At 34.2% G+C, this 12,444-nt stretch overlaps 1 protein-coding gene across 4 annotated transcripts in view; it reads right to left on the bottom strand.

Annotated features, from left to right (window-relative positions):
- Window positions 1-12,444, bottom strand: part of VPS13C (vacuolar protein sorting 13 homolog C) — a 210,849-nt gene that overhangs the window by 181,778 nt on the left and 16,627 nt on the right. For all 4 annotated transcript variants that reach the window (XM_044665387.1, XM_044665388.1, XM_044665389.1 and 1 more), the window contains exons 2-5: window positions 10,943-10,986; window positions 7,189-7,231; window positions 5,518-5,613; window positions 4,964-5,065 (exon numbers count right to left, since the gene is read on the bottom strand). In XM_044665387.1, the coding sequence (XP_044521322.1) occupies window positions 4,964-5,065; window positions 5,518-5,613; window positions 7,189-7,231; window positions 10,943-10,986 (285 nt within the window). The remainder of the gene's footprint in view (window positions 1-4,963; window positions 5,066-5,517; window positions 5,614-7,188; window positions 7,232-10,942; window positions 10,987-12,444) is intronic.

The following is a 12,444-nucleotide window of genomic DNA, read 5'->3' as shown; positions in this document are numbered from 1 at the left end:
CTCCTCAGCCCCTCCCACAGACAGTCTCTACTTCTGCTGCTGCTACTTCAGCCCCCACCCTCCCTGCCACTAATCATCAGACAGGGACCCTAGAGACGGAAACCCAAGATAATGCAGCACAAAACCTATTTCCTTTATGAGAAGTACCCACTTTCAATAATGAAGGAGACGTGGTGTCTTTAAGACACTATACTCCCTTCAACCCTCAATATTTAGCTAAATTTAAAGAAAATATGCCCACTTTTGAGAAAGAAACATTCATAGTTTTTAAAAATTAGGCAATATATTCCAAACTTATGACCCTATCTGGCAGGACGTTGAAAATGTTTTAGATGAATTTCTGACAGTCTGTGAGAAAGATAGAATCATTGCTCAGGCCAATCATAAGAAGGGTAAGGATGTACCTAACTGGCCCCTCAAGGATCCAAAATGGGATTACAATTCTGGCCCAGATTATAAAAAATTGCAGGAAGTCAGGGAGGCATTATTGATAGCCATGAAAACTTGTGCTGATACACAGGACACCTGGTCAAAATTCGAGGAAACCAGACAACATACCAATGAAACCCCCTCCCATTTTATGGACACGCTGATTGAGGTGGGAGAAATATATTTGGGCCTTGATTTAGCCTTGGAGCGGGATATTAAACGTAGGCAATTTGTAAAAAATTCCTGCAAAGTAGTCAAAGACTATTTTAACACTAACTGCCCAATCTGGGAAACTATGAACCTTGGGGAATTGAGGAAAGTAGCATCCTATGTTTTTAGGAGCCAAGCACAAGGACATGAAGAAGATACTGACTCAATGGATACTTTAAAAGCAGAAATTAAAATTTTCTAAAGGAAAAACTAAAAAATAAAGGAGAGATTATAGCCCCTTTCCAAGAATCTAACCATCAGTCCGTTACCTGTTATTTCTGTATGAAGAAGGGCCATACAATGATGACTTGTAGGAATTTTTTAAGAGTAATCGGAAATAATACCAAACAGAAAGATAACTATAGGAATAACAACAGGAATAATAATGATAATGATGATTCCAGGAATAGTAATTTTAGGAATGATAGAAATGCTAGAAATAAATCTCGGGAAGATGATAACTCATACCAAATGACCCCACAACAGTATATCTTAAGTGGAGCTCGCCCCTGAACTACTCAGGATGCTAATACCCCTGGGGGGGGGGGGGGGGGAAGAGGGGATTGAGCCCAAGCATCTTTATGAAGGTGTGAGGGTGGGGTAGGCAATGGAATCAAAAAGGGAAACCTTTCACTTTCCAGACCCTGATGTTTTAATGCCTATTATCCCCATACATTTCCCCCCAAATAGTAAGGAACCTCAAGTAACCCTAAAAGTGGGAAATTCATATTACAATTGTTTGCTGGACACTGGGGCTTCAAGATTAGTACTGGTGAGCAAGCCAGATGAAAACTGTAATTCTATTGGCTCTCTAAACGTATTAGGGGTATCAGGAACACCTCAAAAGGTCCCAAAACTTTCTCCTCGTATGGTAAGCGTCGGACCTTTAACAGTTGAACACTCCTTTCTTTTAATGCCTGGATCCCCCACAAATTTATTGGGAAGGGATCTATTATGTAAACTTGCAATCCGGATGGTTCTATGTCACTGGAATTGCTGGAGGACTCGTTAAACTTGCTTAACAAGAGCCACATCGCCATGGAGACTTGACTGAGAATCTGCATGATTGCAGGAGTTCTATGCCAATATTGAAGGGCTTGAAGCTGGGGTCTGAGTTCTTGGAGTCACAGTCTTTTCTAACACTTTAGAGGACGAGGGTCCCCTTTAACTTAGATTCCTAGTAAAGCACCTAAGATTGGTTATTTATTGGCTCATTCCCTGAGAAGTTGAAGGCAAATCGGACCAGAGAGAGATGTTCCCTTATTTCTCTCTATATAGAGAGAGAATGACAATTTTCTATAGTCCTGGCCCTGAATGGATAATTGCAAACTGCTTAAATCACTTTAATTTGGCCTTGATTCAAGGGCCTGTTATTCTTTTTATTTTTTATTATTTCTTTTGCCAACTGATTTCATTCAACCCCCGTGACTCAGCCATGCATCCTTAACTGACCTGAGGTACCCTTTTCAGGGGAGAAATGTGTTATTTAGAATTTTCCTCAGGGGGATGCATGTTAAGTTTTTAAAAAATCGGTAATGTAAAAATATATGTATATTTAACTCTTTTAGGAGTAATTTCAGGGGGAAATGTATAATTCTTAGAAGGAAATGTATGTTTCATAATCAATAATATAAAGTTTAAATTCTTTTGAGAGTAATTTCAGAATAAGGATTTTGCCATCTCCCCAGAATCCAGATGATGAACCTGTTTGGTGAAGGCACCATGAAGATGCCTGAAGACCCTTCACTGGACCATAAAGATCAAATTTGAACTTTGGGTGCAGTGGATTTGAACTATGGGGAGTTGAATGAGTTGAATGCATTTGTTTTGAATTTACACTCTTATGCCAATAGGGGACTGCCCCCAAATTGGCTTTTTGTCAATGCGGCTAATTTTATCCATTTCTTTTATCCCCCAAATTCCTGAAATTTAGAAGTTAACTATGTTTACAGATCCAGCGAAGAAAAAGAGCCATCCCTTTTTTTGCAGGATATCAGTGGGAAATGTGTGTTTGGAATTCAGGGAGGTGCCAACTTCCTGTGGGCATGTGCGGACATTGAGACTACATTCCCCGTGATCCAATGGGTTTCCAGTTTTTGGATATGGGGACATCAGAGACGTATAGGGGAGCTTAAATTCGGAGGGCGGCCAGGAGAAGGTCTCTTGGTTACCTCAGTGGGCTCCCAGGGGGAGAGAGAGGAGTAGGGAAGGTATGGAAGAAAATGGCGGAGGCGCCAGAGATTTCTTACAGGTGTGTGGTCAATTTATCTCTATCAGCAATGGCTTTTATTAAAATACTATTTTCCCTTTTAATATCTGCCTTTATCATTTTGAATTGTAACAGAGGGTTTGGAGCAGAAGTCCAGCCAGCAGTGACTCCATGAGCTTGGGATCTTTGGGACTGGAGAAGCTTGAAAACAACATCTCTCAAGACAACCTCTTGGTAGTGGATAGTGTCTGTTTTCTGGTGGACAGTTTGCAGGCATTTTTCCCTACCTGGTATCTCTTGGATTATTGACTGTGCAAGGAGTTGGTTCCTGTTTTCCTGAAGCCATCAAAGAAGCAACCTGGACCATTTGTGAGAATTCCAACACCCAGCTCTCTCCCTCTAGTCTCCAGTCAAGGCCATCACCCTGACTGAAGTTGGGTTGACAAAGAAACTCTCTCTTAGGACTCCATTTCTTGCCAGTTAGCTAATCCTAGTTATAGAAATACCTCTCCCACTCTCCTTACCCTTTTTATACATTAAACTATTTTGTTTTTCTTCCTGTTTGTTTCCTCTCACCTCAAAGAAGCTATAGTGTGAGAGTAGTTAATCTTTGTGTTATTCCTTGGTTTGTGACAGAGACAAGTAATTCTAACTGTCATTCCTTTAGTAAAAGGGTTATCAGATTTACTCAGGCTCTGATACCCTATCCTTCCTTGTGAGTTTAATCTGTGAGTGGCATTTGCCCAAAACACCTACTGGTTTCTCATAGATTAATTTATAATTATATATTCTTTTAAAACTAGCCCTTACCACTCTTCTGCCTTGGAACCAATATACAGTATTGATTCCAAGACAGAAGGTAAGGGTTTTAAAAAAATTTTTGAGATAATAAAGTTTAAGGTTTTCTTGCATTTGAAGAAATTCCATACTTAAATATTTTAGTAATAATAGTTTGCATTTTTACAACACTTTAAATCTTGCAAAGTACTTTACGCGTTAACTCAGTTGATCTGCACAAAACCCATATGAAATAGGTGTTATCATGATCCTCCTTTTATAGATGAAGAAACTGTGGCAGAAAGTTATTCATTGTCAGGAATCAAACAGCAAGTATTGGGCAAGAAATGAACTCAGGTTTTCCTCACTTCAAGTTCAGTCCTCTTTCCAATGAGCAATGTTTCTACCTTGCCAGCTCATTTATAAAGAAAATCTATGACACCAATAGTGCTAACATCAAGGATAACTAGTCACATTTCTTCACACATTTTCCTCATAACCTCCCCTATAAGTTAGGTACAATCAACCCAAATCCTTAATGAATACTTAATCTCATGACAGAATGCCTGAGCTAGAAAAAGAAATCACACTAACAAAAATATCCATTTTGATTCAACTCCAAACCAAAATGTATGGCAACTACATTAGTATTCTATGACTAAGAAACCTTTTTTGACATAGAACTATAGAAAAATTATGCCATGTGTTGGTAACTGCCACACAGAATCACCTCAGGCTTAATCTGAAACTAGAAAAACAGAACAAAAAAAACTTTCATTCTATTACTAGCATTAACTGTTTTCCTACTGTAAATGAAATCTTCTCACTCCAACCTTATTTTCTTCCCCAAAGCAATGGAAAATATTTAGTACATCCTAGAATTTTTCTAGATTAGAAAGAATATAACTCATGGAAAGGCAATGAAAAGCTGAAAACTGAAAATACAGTTTAAAAACATCCAGGGCAATGTCAAAAAGAAAGTCTGCAATGAAATAACAGTGCTAGCTTAATATTATCCCATTCTCTCAGAGTGGCAAAGAATTTAATTTCATTGTCTTCAGGAGTATAAGTGACTACACAAACAAAAAAAGGCTTGCAAGAACACAAATCAATTTTGAAAAGGCTTATATTTTAAAACACACACAATGATACTAAAAGTAGGCAGAGACAGAAGCAAAATACAAAATGCTAATAAATTCAAGCTACTATAAGAACAATTTTTTAATGTCATTTTCGAAGAAAACCTATCATAACTGCTTGATGCAAAATAGTGAGGAGAAAAATGGTACTTTTCCAGGAAGCCCAAATTCATCAGAAGTGACATGATACCACAAATACCTTTCTCAGCAGCTTTTTGTAAGGCTTCTTCAATTCTTGATAGATCTCTCTGTTTAATTTCCTGTAGGTATTTTTCCTCTTTTCCAGCATCATATTTAATACCTAAGGATATAAAATTATTTTAATATTACATTTAAAGCAAAGTTATTAAATGATAAAATTTCTTAGACAGGAACAAATTTATTATGCATGCAAACATTTAAAAACAAATTTCAAAATCAGCATATTAAAAGGAAAGTAAAATAAGAAAAACTATCACCTTTAACTAGGAATTTATATAGAACTTAAAAAAATATAATATACAAACTATGAAAGTCTTTTTTTCTACAAAATTAAATGTAACTTATTTCATCTTAATAGAAAACTTTAGCAAAATTAATTTATTAGTAATTATGATAAGAAATCAAAATGGTTCTGTAAAAATGTAAAAATATTTGATATTTATAATTAGTTCATTTTTATGTTCTTCTATTTTACAAAATATAAATCTATATAAGTAATCATATTTCTGATTCACTATGGCATGTCAACAGTTAAATAATAAAATAACTTACTTGCTCCAGGGACAACAAGTAGGTACAATCCTTCTAATGTTGCAATGACTGCTTCCCCATACAAATTCTTCCAAGGAATCTTCAAAGTAAGTTTATCTAAAGAAAAATAATTTCAACCTTAAAATTTTAATCTATTAAAAAGATCCTCTCTTTTTGACAACAATGCTGCCTTCAATAGAGAGAACACCTCCCAAACCTATAGAACCTACTCCAAAAAATAAGGCAAGTATTAGTCTCATTAAGTGACACTATACAAAAACAAGAATTTAATACACACTAAGGAAAAAAAGGATCTCTAAACAGAGACAGAGTGGCTATCAAAGTCAAACAATTTCCTGAAAAGAGGCTGCAACAGGACCATTATTAAAGGCAAGTTGGCACAGTCAGAGGCCACAAAGAAACTGAATCAATGGTTTATTTTATATATTTAAATATTATTCTGAGAAGGGATATAAAAGCTTGACGCCAAAAAGACCCATTCCACACACACAAAAATGTCAAAATCTCCATTTTAGACCAAACAAAAAAGTAAGGATTTTAGGACCAGTTTAAGGAATTCTACTTAGAAATCAACCTATATTTATAACATAAAAGAGGTGTGGCTATTTAAAAGACTCATGGGGAAAATGTCTCAGAATCCTGGACTGAAAATCCAATACTAGTCCATAATGCAACATGGCAGTGAGAAAAAAAAAATAAAGACAACTGGGGCTATACTGAGAGGTATAGCATTCAGAACACCATGCTCACCTATACTCAAGATTACATATGGAAAGTTACATCAATTCTGCATCCCTAATTTTAGGAAAGACAAGCTATAGAGAATTCAAAAAATGATAAGTCATAAATATCATGACATGAGAACTCGGTGGATGTTCAATTTGGAGAATAAAAGTTGTAATGGGGAACAGTATAAAGGTCCTCAAGGATCAGAGGATCTTTATGAAGGCTTGTTCTGTTTGGCTCCTGAGAGATATAAAGACAGAAAAGAAAAAGTTCTTGTATTCAAGCAGTACCTTCCACTAGGTACTACAGAGGAGATTCTTTTTCAGATTCAAGTTGGCCTAGAAAGCTTCTGAGGTCTCTTCCAAGTCTTTAAGATTCGGTGAATCTTAGATTAGACATACTGCCGGAAGTGAAGACTTGAATTTATTTATGAATTATAATAAGGTAATTGTTTTATGAGGAAAAAGAATGTCAACTTACCAAAATTCTTCTTTCATATCAAACTGCCACATAATAAAATAGAAGTGAGAAAAGCTGAAAAAACCATTTTGTTTGCTTTTTAAAAAAAACAAACAGAAAATAAGAAAGAAAGGCTATATTTAAAGCTGAAGTAGCATATTATTTTTGTATTATGAAAAATGAAAAAGTGAATCTCCTGAAATTGTAGATTCAAATAAAAAAATTTAATTATAGGATGATAGGTTGTTGTTGCACAGCCATATCACAATAAAATTTTCTAATTGTTTACTTTCCTTCACTTTCTATTTTTCCCTATTTTATTTCATCAATACTTTTTAAAAACACTCTTTTCTTGAATAATAATTAGAATTTGCCTAGGGCCCTTCAGAATTATGTTTGAATTTTTTAAAAGAATGGCATATAGAACTAGAGGAAAGTATTTATCTAAGATCTTAGAATAGTTCAAGTAATCTGTGCAAAGCTTACCTATTTGCCCAGCTTTTACTTTAAAGGGAACATCCAATTCACTCTTGATAAGGGAAAAAATAAGATCAATGTTATTTACAAAACAAAATTGCAAAGGCTTAAAATCACTTCAATTAACAACAAAAAATAAAATAGCATCAATAGAAGAACATAAAACCAAAATGTTTAGATTTTCTTCCTTACAAAAGATACTTTTAAAGATAGTGAAAACAGAAGTTATTAAGGATAAAAATTTAAATAAGGATAGAGTTCTTAAGGGTAGATTAAGATAGGGACTAGGCCTGTGATTTCATTGATATAGGGCAGTGATGGGCAAACTTTTTAAAGAGGGGGCCAAAGGAAAGGAAATGCTCATCTGTCAGTCTGTTTCTAAGGCAACTCTTTTGAAGTTTCATTGTATTGTATCCTACTCGATGTATTCATCAGATTAGGAATAATGTCCCCTGGTGGGATAGAACATTTCAGGCCTCCCCCACCAATCTGGCCTGCAGGCTGTAGTTTGCCCATCACTGATATAAGGAATTTCTAGGAGAAGAAACTTTCTCTACAAATATAGGTTAGCAGCTTCTCCACAACTATTGGTCTCAGACAGGTAGCTAGAGCATTAAGAGAGAAATCGCTTACCCTTTCATATATGTTATTAAAATCAGAGAAAAATCTGGAACTAAAACATATATTTTATTTTTAATCCAACTAAAATGCTGATTAGAAAGAAGTAAAATAATTATTTTAAAGAATCAAGTTCTAAAAGATTTTATGATATTAAAAATGGGTTGATAACCTGTCCATTTAATTTACTAACTAAAATGAAAAACGATTACAAGTTCACAACTCTTAGAAAACTGTAGCAATTATGAAAAAGGAAATAGATTTAATTTTAATTGAACAGATGGCTACTGCCTCCTTGCAATGCACTCTGTGACAGAAATACCTTTTCATAAATAAGCAGAAAATGAGAGCTGAATAAGCCGAGAAAGAAATAACAGATTCCAAATATTATTCAAAAATTAGGGCTTAATTTAAATAACTAGTGACTAATGATGGTCAAAAATAATTTTCAATTTATCTAGTATCCAAAATAATCTGAAATTCAAACAACCAGGATATTTCAACATAATTAACATGAGAAACAATATTCAGAATCATCCCTTAAGCCATTGTAAAATACTGGTACAACATATAAATTTTTTAAATTACATCATAAAAAATATAGTTTTGTTGTAGAGTACACTTAATAATATTCTTCTTTCATAGCTATCTTACCAGTTGATTAAAATATTCAATCAGTCAGAGTATTTCATTCCTCAACTACTAAATAAAATTGAGAATTTACTCAAAAATTCTAAGAACATTTTAAGTAAAGTCTTTGTTTTAGCCAATTTTTTAAAAAGCTTAGCTCTGAAGGAAGCACTTTATCTGAAGAATATAATCTATGACTCTATCACTAATAAATATACATACAATTATATCCACATATATATCTATATTGTGTATTTCGGGTACATACTCTTATTTAAAGAATATCTTCACAAAAATTCAAGAACTTTCATGCTACATAAGGCAAACAGTACATGGCCAAAAAGCAAATCTTCCCTCAAACAACACAGAGAAATCAAAAAAGAATAAAATAGCTAAGAGTCAGAGAGCAGCTAAGTAGCTTAGTGCAGTGATGTGTGAACTACTGCCCACGGGACCAGATGAGGCCCCCTGAAATGTTCTATCTGGCCACTTGACATTATTCCTAATCTGACAAATATAATGAGGATACAATACAATGAAACTTCAAAAGAGTTGCCTTAGAAACAGACTGACAGATGAGCATTTCCTTTCCTTTGGCCCTCTCTTTAAAAAGTTTGCCCATTATTGACTTAGTGCAATGATTCCCAAAGTGGGCGCTACCGCCCCCTGGTGGGTGCCGCAGCGATGGCCACAGATGCATTTATCTTTCCTATTACTTGCTATTAAAATTTTTTAAAAATTAATTTCCAGGAGGCTAAGTAATATTTTTTCTGGAAAGGGGGCAGTAGGCCAAAAAAGTTTGGGAACCACTGGCTTAGTGGATTAAGAGTCAGGCCTAGAGACAAGAAGTCCTAGGTTCAAATGTGACCCCAGACATTTTCAAGCTGGGTGACCATGAGCGAGTCACTTAACCCTCATTGCCTAGCCCTTACAGCTCTCCTGCCTTAGAACCATTCTAAGGCAGATGTAAGGGTTAAAAAAAATTGGCTAAAAGCTAGCATTTATACAGCACATATGATCTCACTGCACCCCTGTAAGGTATAATTTATTATTATCCCCTGTTTTAGACATGAAAAATCTGAAATGGAGACACATTACATGACTTGTCCAAGGTCCCATAGCACAACCCAAGTCCTCTGCTTCCAGATACTCTATTCTATTCACTATTTTGTTTCTATTATTAATTTGTTCATTAAATAATTTTAAATAGCTGAAGCAAAATTAATTTCAGTCCTGCAATTATCCAAATAATAATTAATTTGGAATTAGTATGGGTGAGATTAACAAAGTTTTACTTCAAATATGCAACAAAAAAATTTGGGGGCTTTGGAAAAATCAAATTCTACTACTAGAATTGTTAAGTATCCATGAATGATTTCTCAGTAACGAAAGTCACTGTAAAATTCCATGCATAATAATCATCCTCATATCAGCTAGAGCAAAAATTATTCATACAGACATTCATGCAATAAAAAGTCTCTCTCAGGTGCTCTCAATTTTTTCACCGGCTTAGGATAGCATAACAACAAGTAAGAAAGAATTTTTTTCCTTCATGTGATTTAATCACAATAAAACTACTAGCTATAAGCTTACTAGTTAGGATTAAAAAATAAGCATAATTCTGTATTTCATCATTCTCCAACTAATAGCAAACTCCCTTTGTTGTTTACCTAAATCTGGATTTCTTTATTTTTAAAAATCAAACTCATGAAATATAAGTGCTTAAGCTAAATAAATGTTAAGAAATAAAGAGAATGAAGTTTCAATAAAAGTAAACCTTAGTTTACTTTATTTCTTCTATCTTTTCACTGAAAACAAATTGGAAAAGAAAGAAGTACTATATCTGAAGATACTCTTTTGATATGTAAGGAAAGCTCAAGGTTAATCCTAAAATTTTCCTACAACAAAGTCGAATATCTGTCACTTATTTAGTCCTTTGGGGTTTGCAAAAAGATTTACATATGTTATCTCACCTAGATGGTTCTCTCAAAAACTCTGTTAGGCAGATAATATAATTATTATAATCCCCATTTTAAAGATGAGTTAAGTTAAATGCTGAGGTTAAATGACTTGCCCTTAGTCACAAAGCTAGTAAGAAATGAGGCAGCATTTGAATTCAGGTCTTCCTGACTCCAAGTTCAACATATTATCCACTATACCAGCCAAGTCAAACTCAAATAGAAATGGGGGTCACTAAATGGTGTATAAAGACCCCCCTGCAGTCTGAATATTGATTTGTTTTAAAATGTAATGTGTTTTATCATATTTTCATTTATTGTCTTAAATATCTTCCAATTACATTTTAATCTGGTTTGCGTCTCACTAAGGAGTTTTGTGAGTCAGGTTATCAGATACCTCCACACTATGCCACACTATTATTCTTTAAAAACAAGGAACATATAACCTACATTCCTTTTTTTTGGTTAGGCACCTAACGACCAAGTTATTCATCAGAACTAGCAAACTGTTTTTAGGAACTTAACTAAGAGTAGTTGGTTTATTCCCAAATACTTACCAGGGCATTCTCTTTTATTTGCAGATTATCTAAGGCCACATTACCTAAAAAACAAATTTAAAAGTGAGCAGGAAAATAACATAAAGTTAACATAAATAGTCTATTTTAATCTTCATCACTACTATTAATGTTGGTGTCAAAGTATGAAATGGACATAACTTATTGCAGTAGAAATTTCAAGCCATTTAGGTTGTCTGATATTATAGGGAGAATTTAATTTAGGGTCACCTTCACTGGAGAACCAGGACCCAAAATTTTTAAATAGTTCAAGGACAACCATAAGATAAGAACATTAAAAAAAAATAAAAGACTAATACAACCCAAGAGATTAAATAGTACAAGAGTTCTTAAACTGGAGTTGGTGAATTTGTTGTTTTTGTTAACTGTATTACACCACCATTGGTTTCCTTTGTAATATTATATGTTTTATTTCATGTATTTAAAAACAATATTCTGAAAAAATGTTCAATAGCTTCACCAAACTACCAAAGGGATCCATAACTTTAATAAATTTAAGAACCTTTGATCTAGTCCAAGGCCTTCATCAAGAATACCTTTTAAAGGGGCAGCTGGGTAGCTCAGTGGAGTGAGAGTCAGGCCTAGAGACAGGAGGTCCTAAGTTCAAACCCGGCCTCAGCCACTTCCCAGCTGTGTGACCCTGGGCAAGTCACTTGACCCCCATTGCCCACCCTTACCAATCTTCCACCTATGAGACAATACACTGAAGTACAAGGGTTTAAAAATAATAAATAAATAAATAAATAAATAAATAAAAAGAATACCTTTTAATTCATTTGTGTTTTCAGTTTATACAACAAAACACAATTTGCTATATAAATCATCATTTTCCCTTCTAAAATTACATGTTTCAAATTCAGGAGTATTTACATCTTAATTTAGTACACTGAAATGTCCTAAATCTATCTTCACCTTAACCACACCAAATTATATTCACTTTTATTCAGATGTCATTAAAGTATTCTAGTGTTAAGAGAGGTTTTCTCCTGGTTTCAAATACAGATGTTGCTATATCTATTCTTAAATCCCTTGTTAAAATTACAATGTCAACAATTTTTGTTTCCATATGAACTAGTCACAAGTATCTCTATTAAATTCTGATACCAGTTTATAAGAATGTAGAGTTATTCAGATCGATCCCAGTGAATCCAATCATTAACTCCCACTGAGAAGTAGTGTCTACTACCTTAAGATGGTAAAGGAAATCAGAAATTTCTCATCTTAAATTAAAGCATATCTAAGTGAATTACAAATGTTGAAAACCATGCTTCAAATTATTCAATTTGGTTTAACATGAATGTAGGTGTGCCTTTTGAAATTTATATTCTCATTAGTGACTTAATTTGCCTCTCAGCCAACAGTCACGGAAATTCATTTTTTTTTTTAATTTTAAACCCTTACCTTCTGTCTTAGAATCAATACTGTGTATTAGTTCCAAGACAGAAGAGGTGTAAGGGCTAGGCAATGGGGATTAAGTGACTTGT

The sequence above is a fragment of the Gracilinanus agilis genome, chromosome 2 (genome assembly GCF_016433145.1).
Source record: "Gracilinanus agilis isolate LMUSP501 chromosome 2, AgileGrace, whole genome shotgun sequence".
NCBI classification, from domain to species: domain Eukaryota; kingdom Metazoa; phylum Chordata; class Mammalia; order Didelphimorphia; family Didelphidae; genus Gracilinanus; species Gracilinanus agilis.
This window is presented reverse-complemented; position numbering and strand designations above follow the sequence as displayed.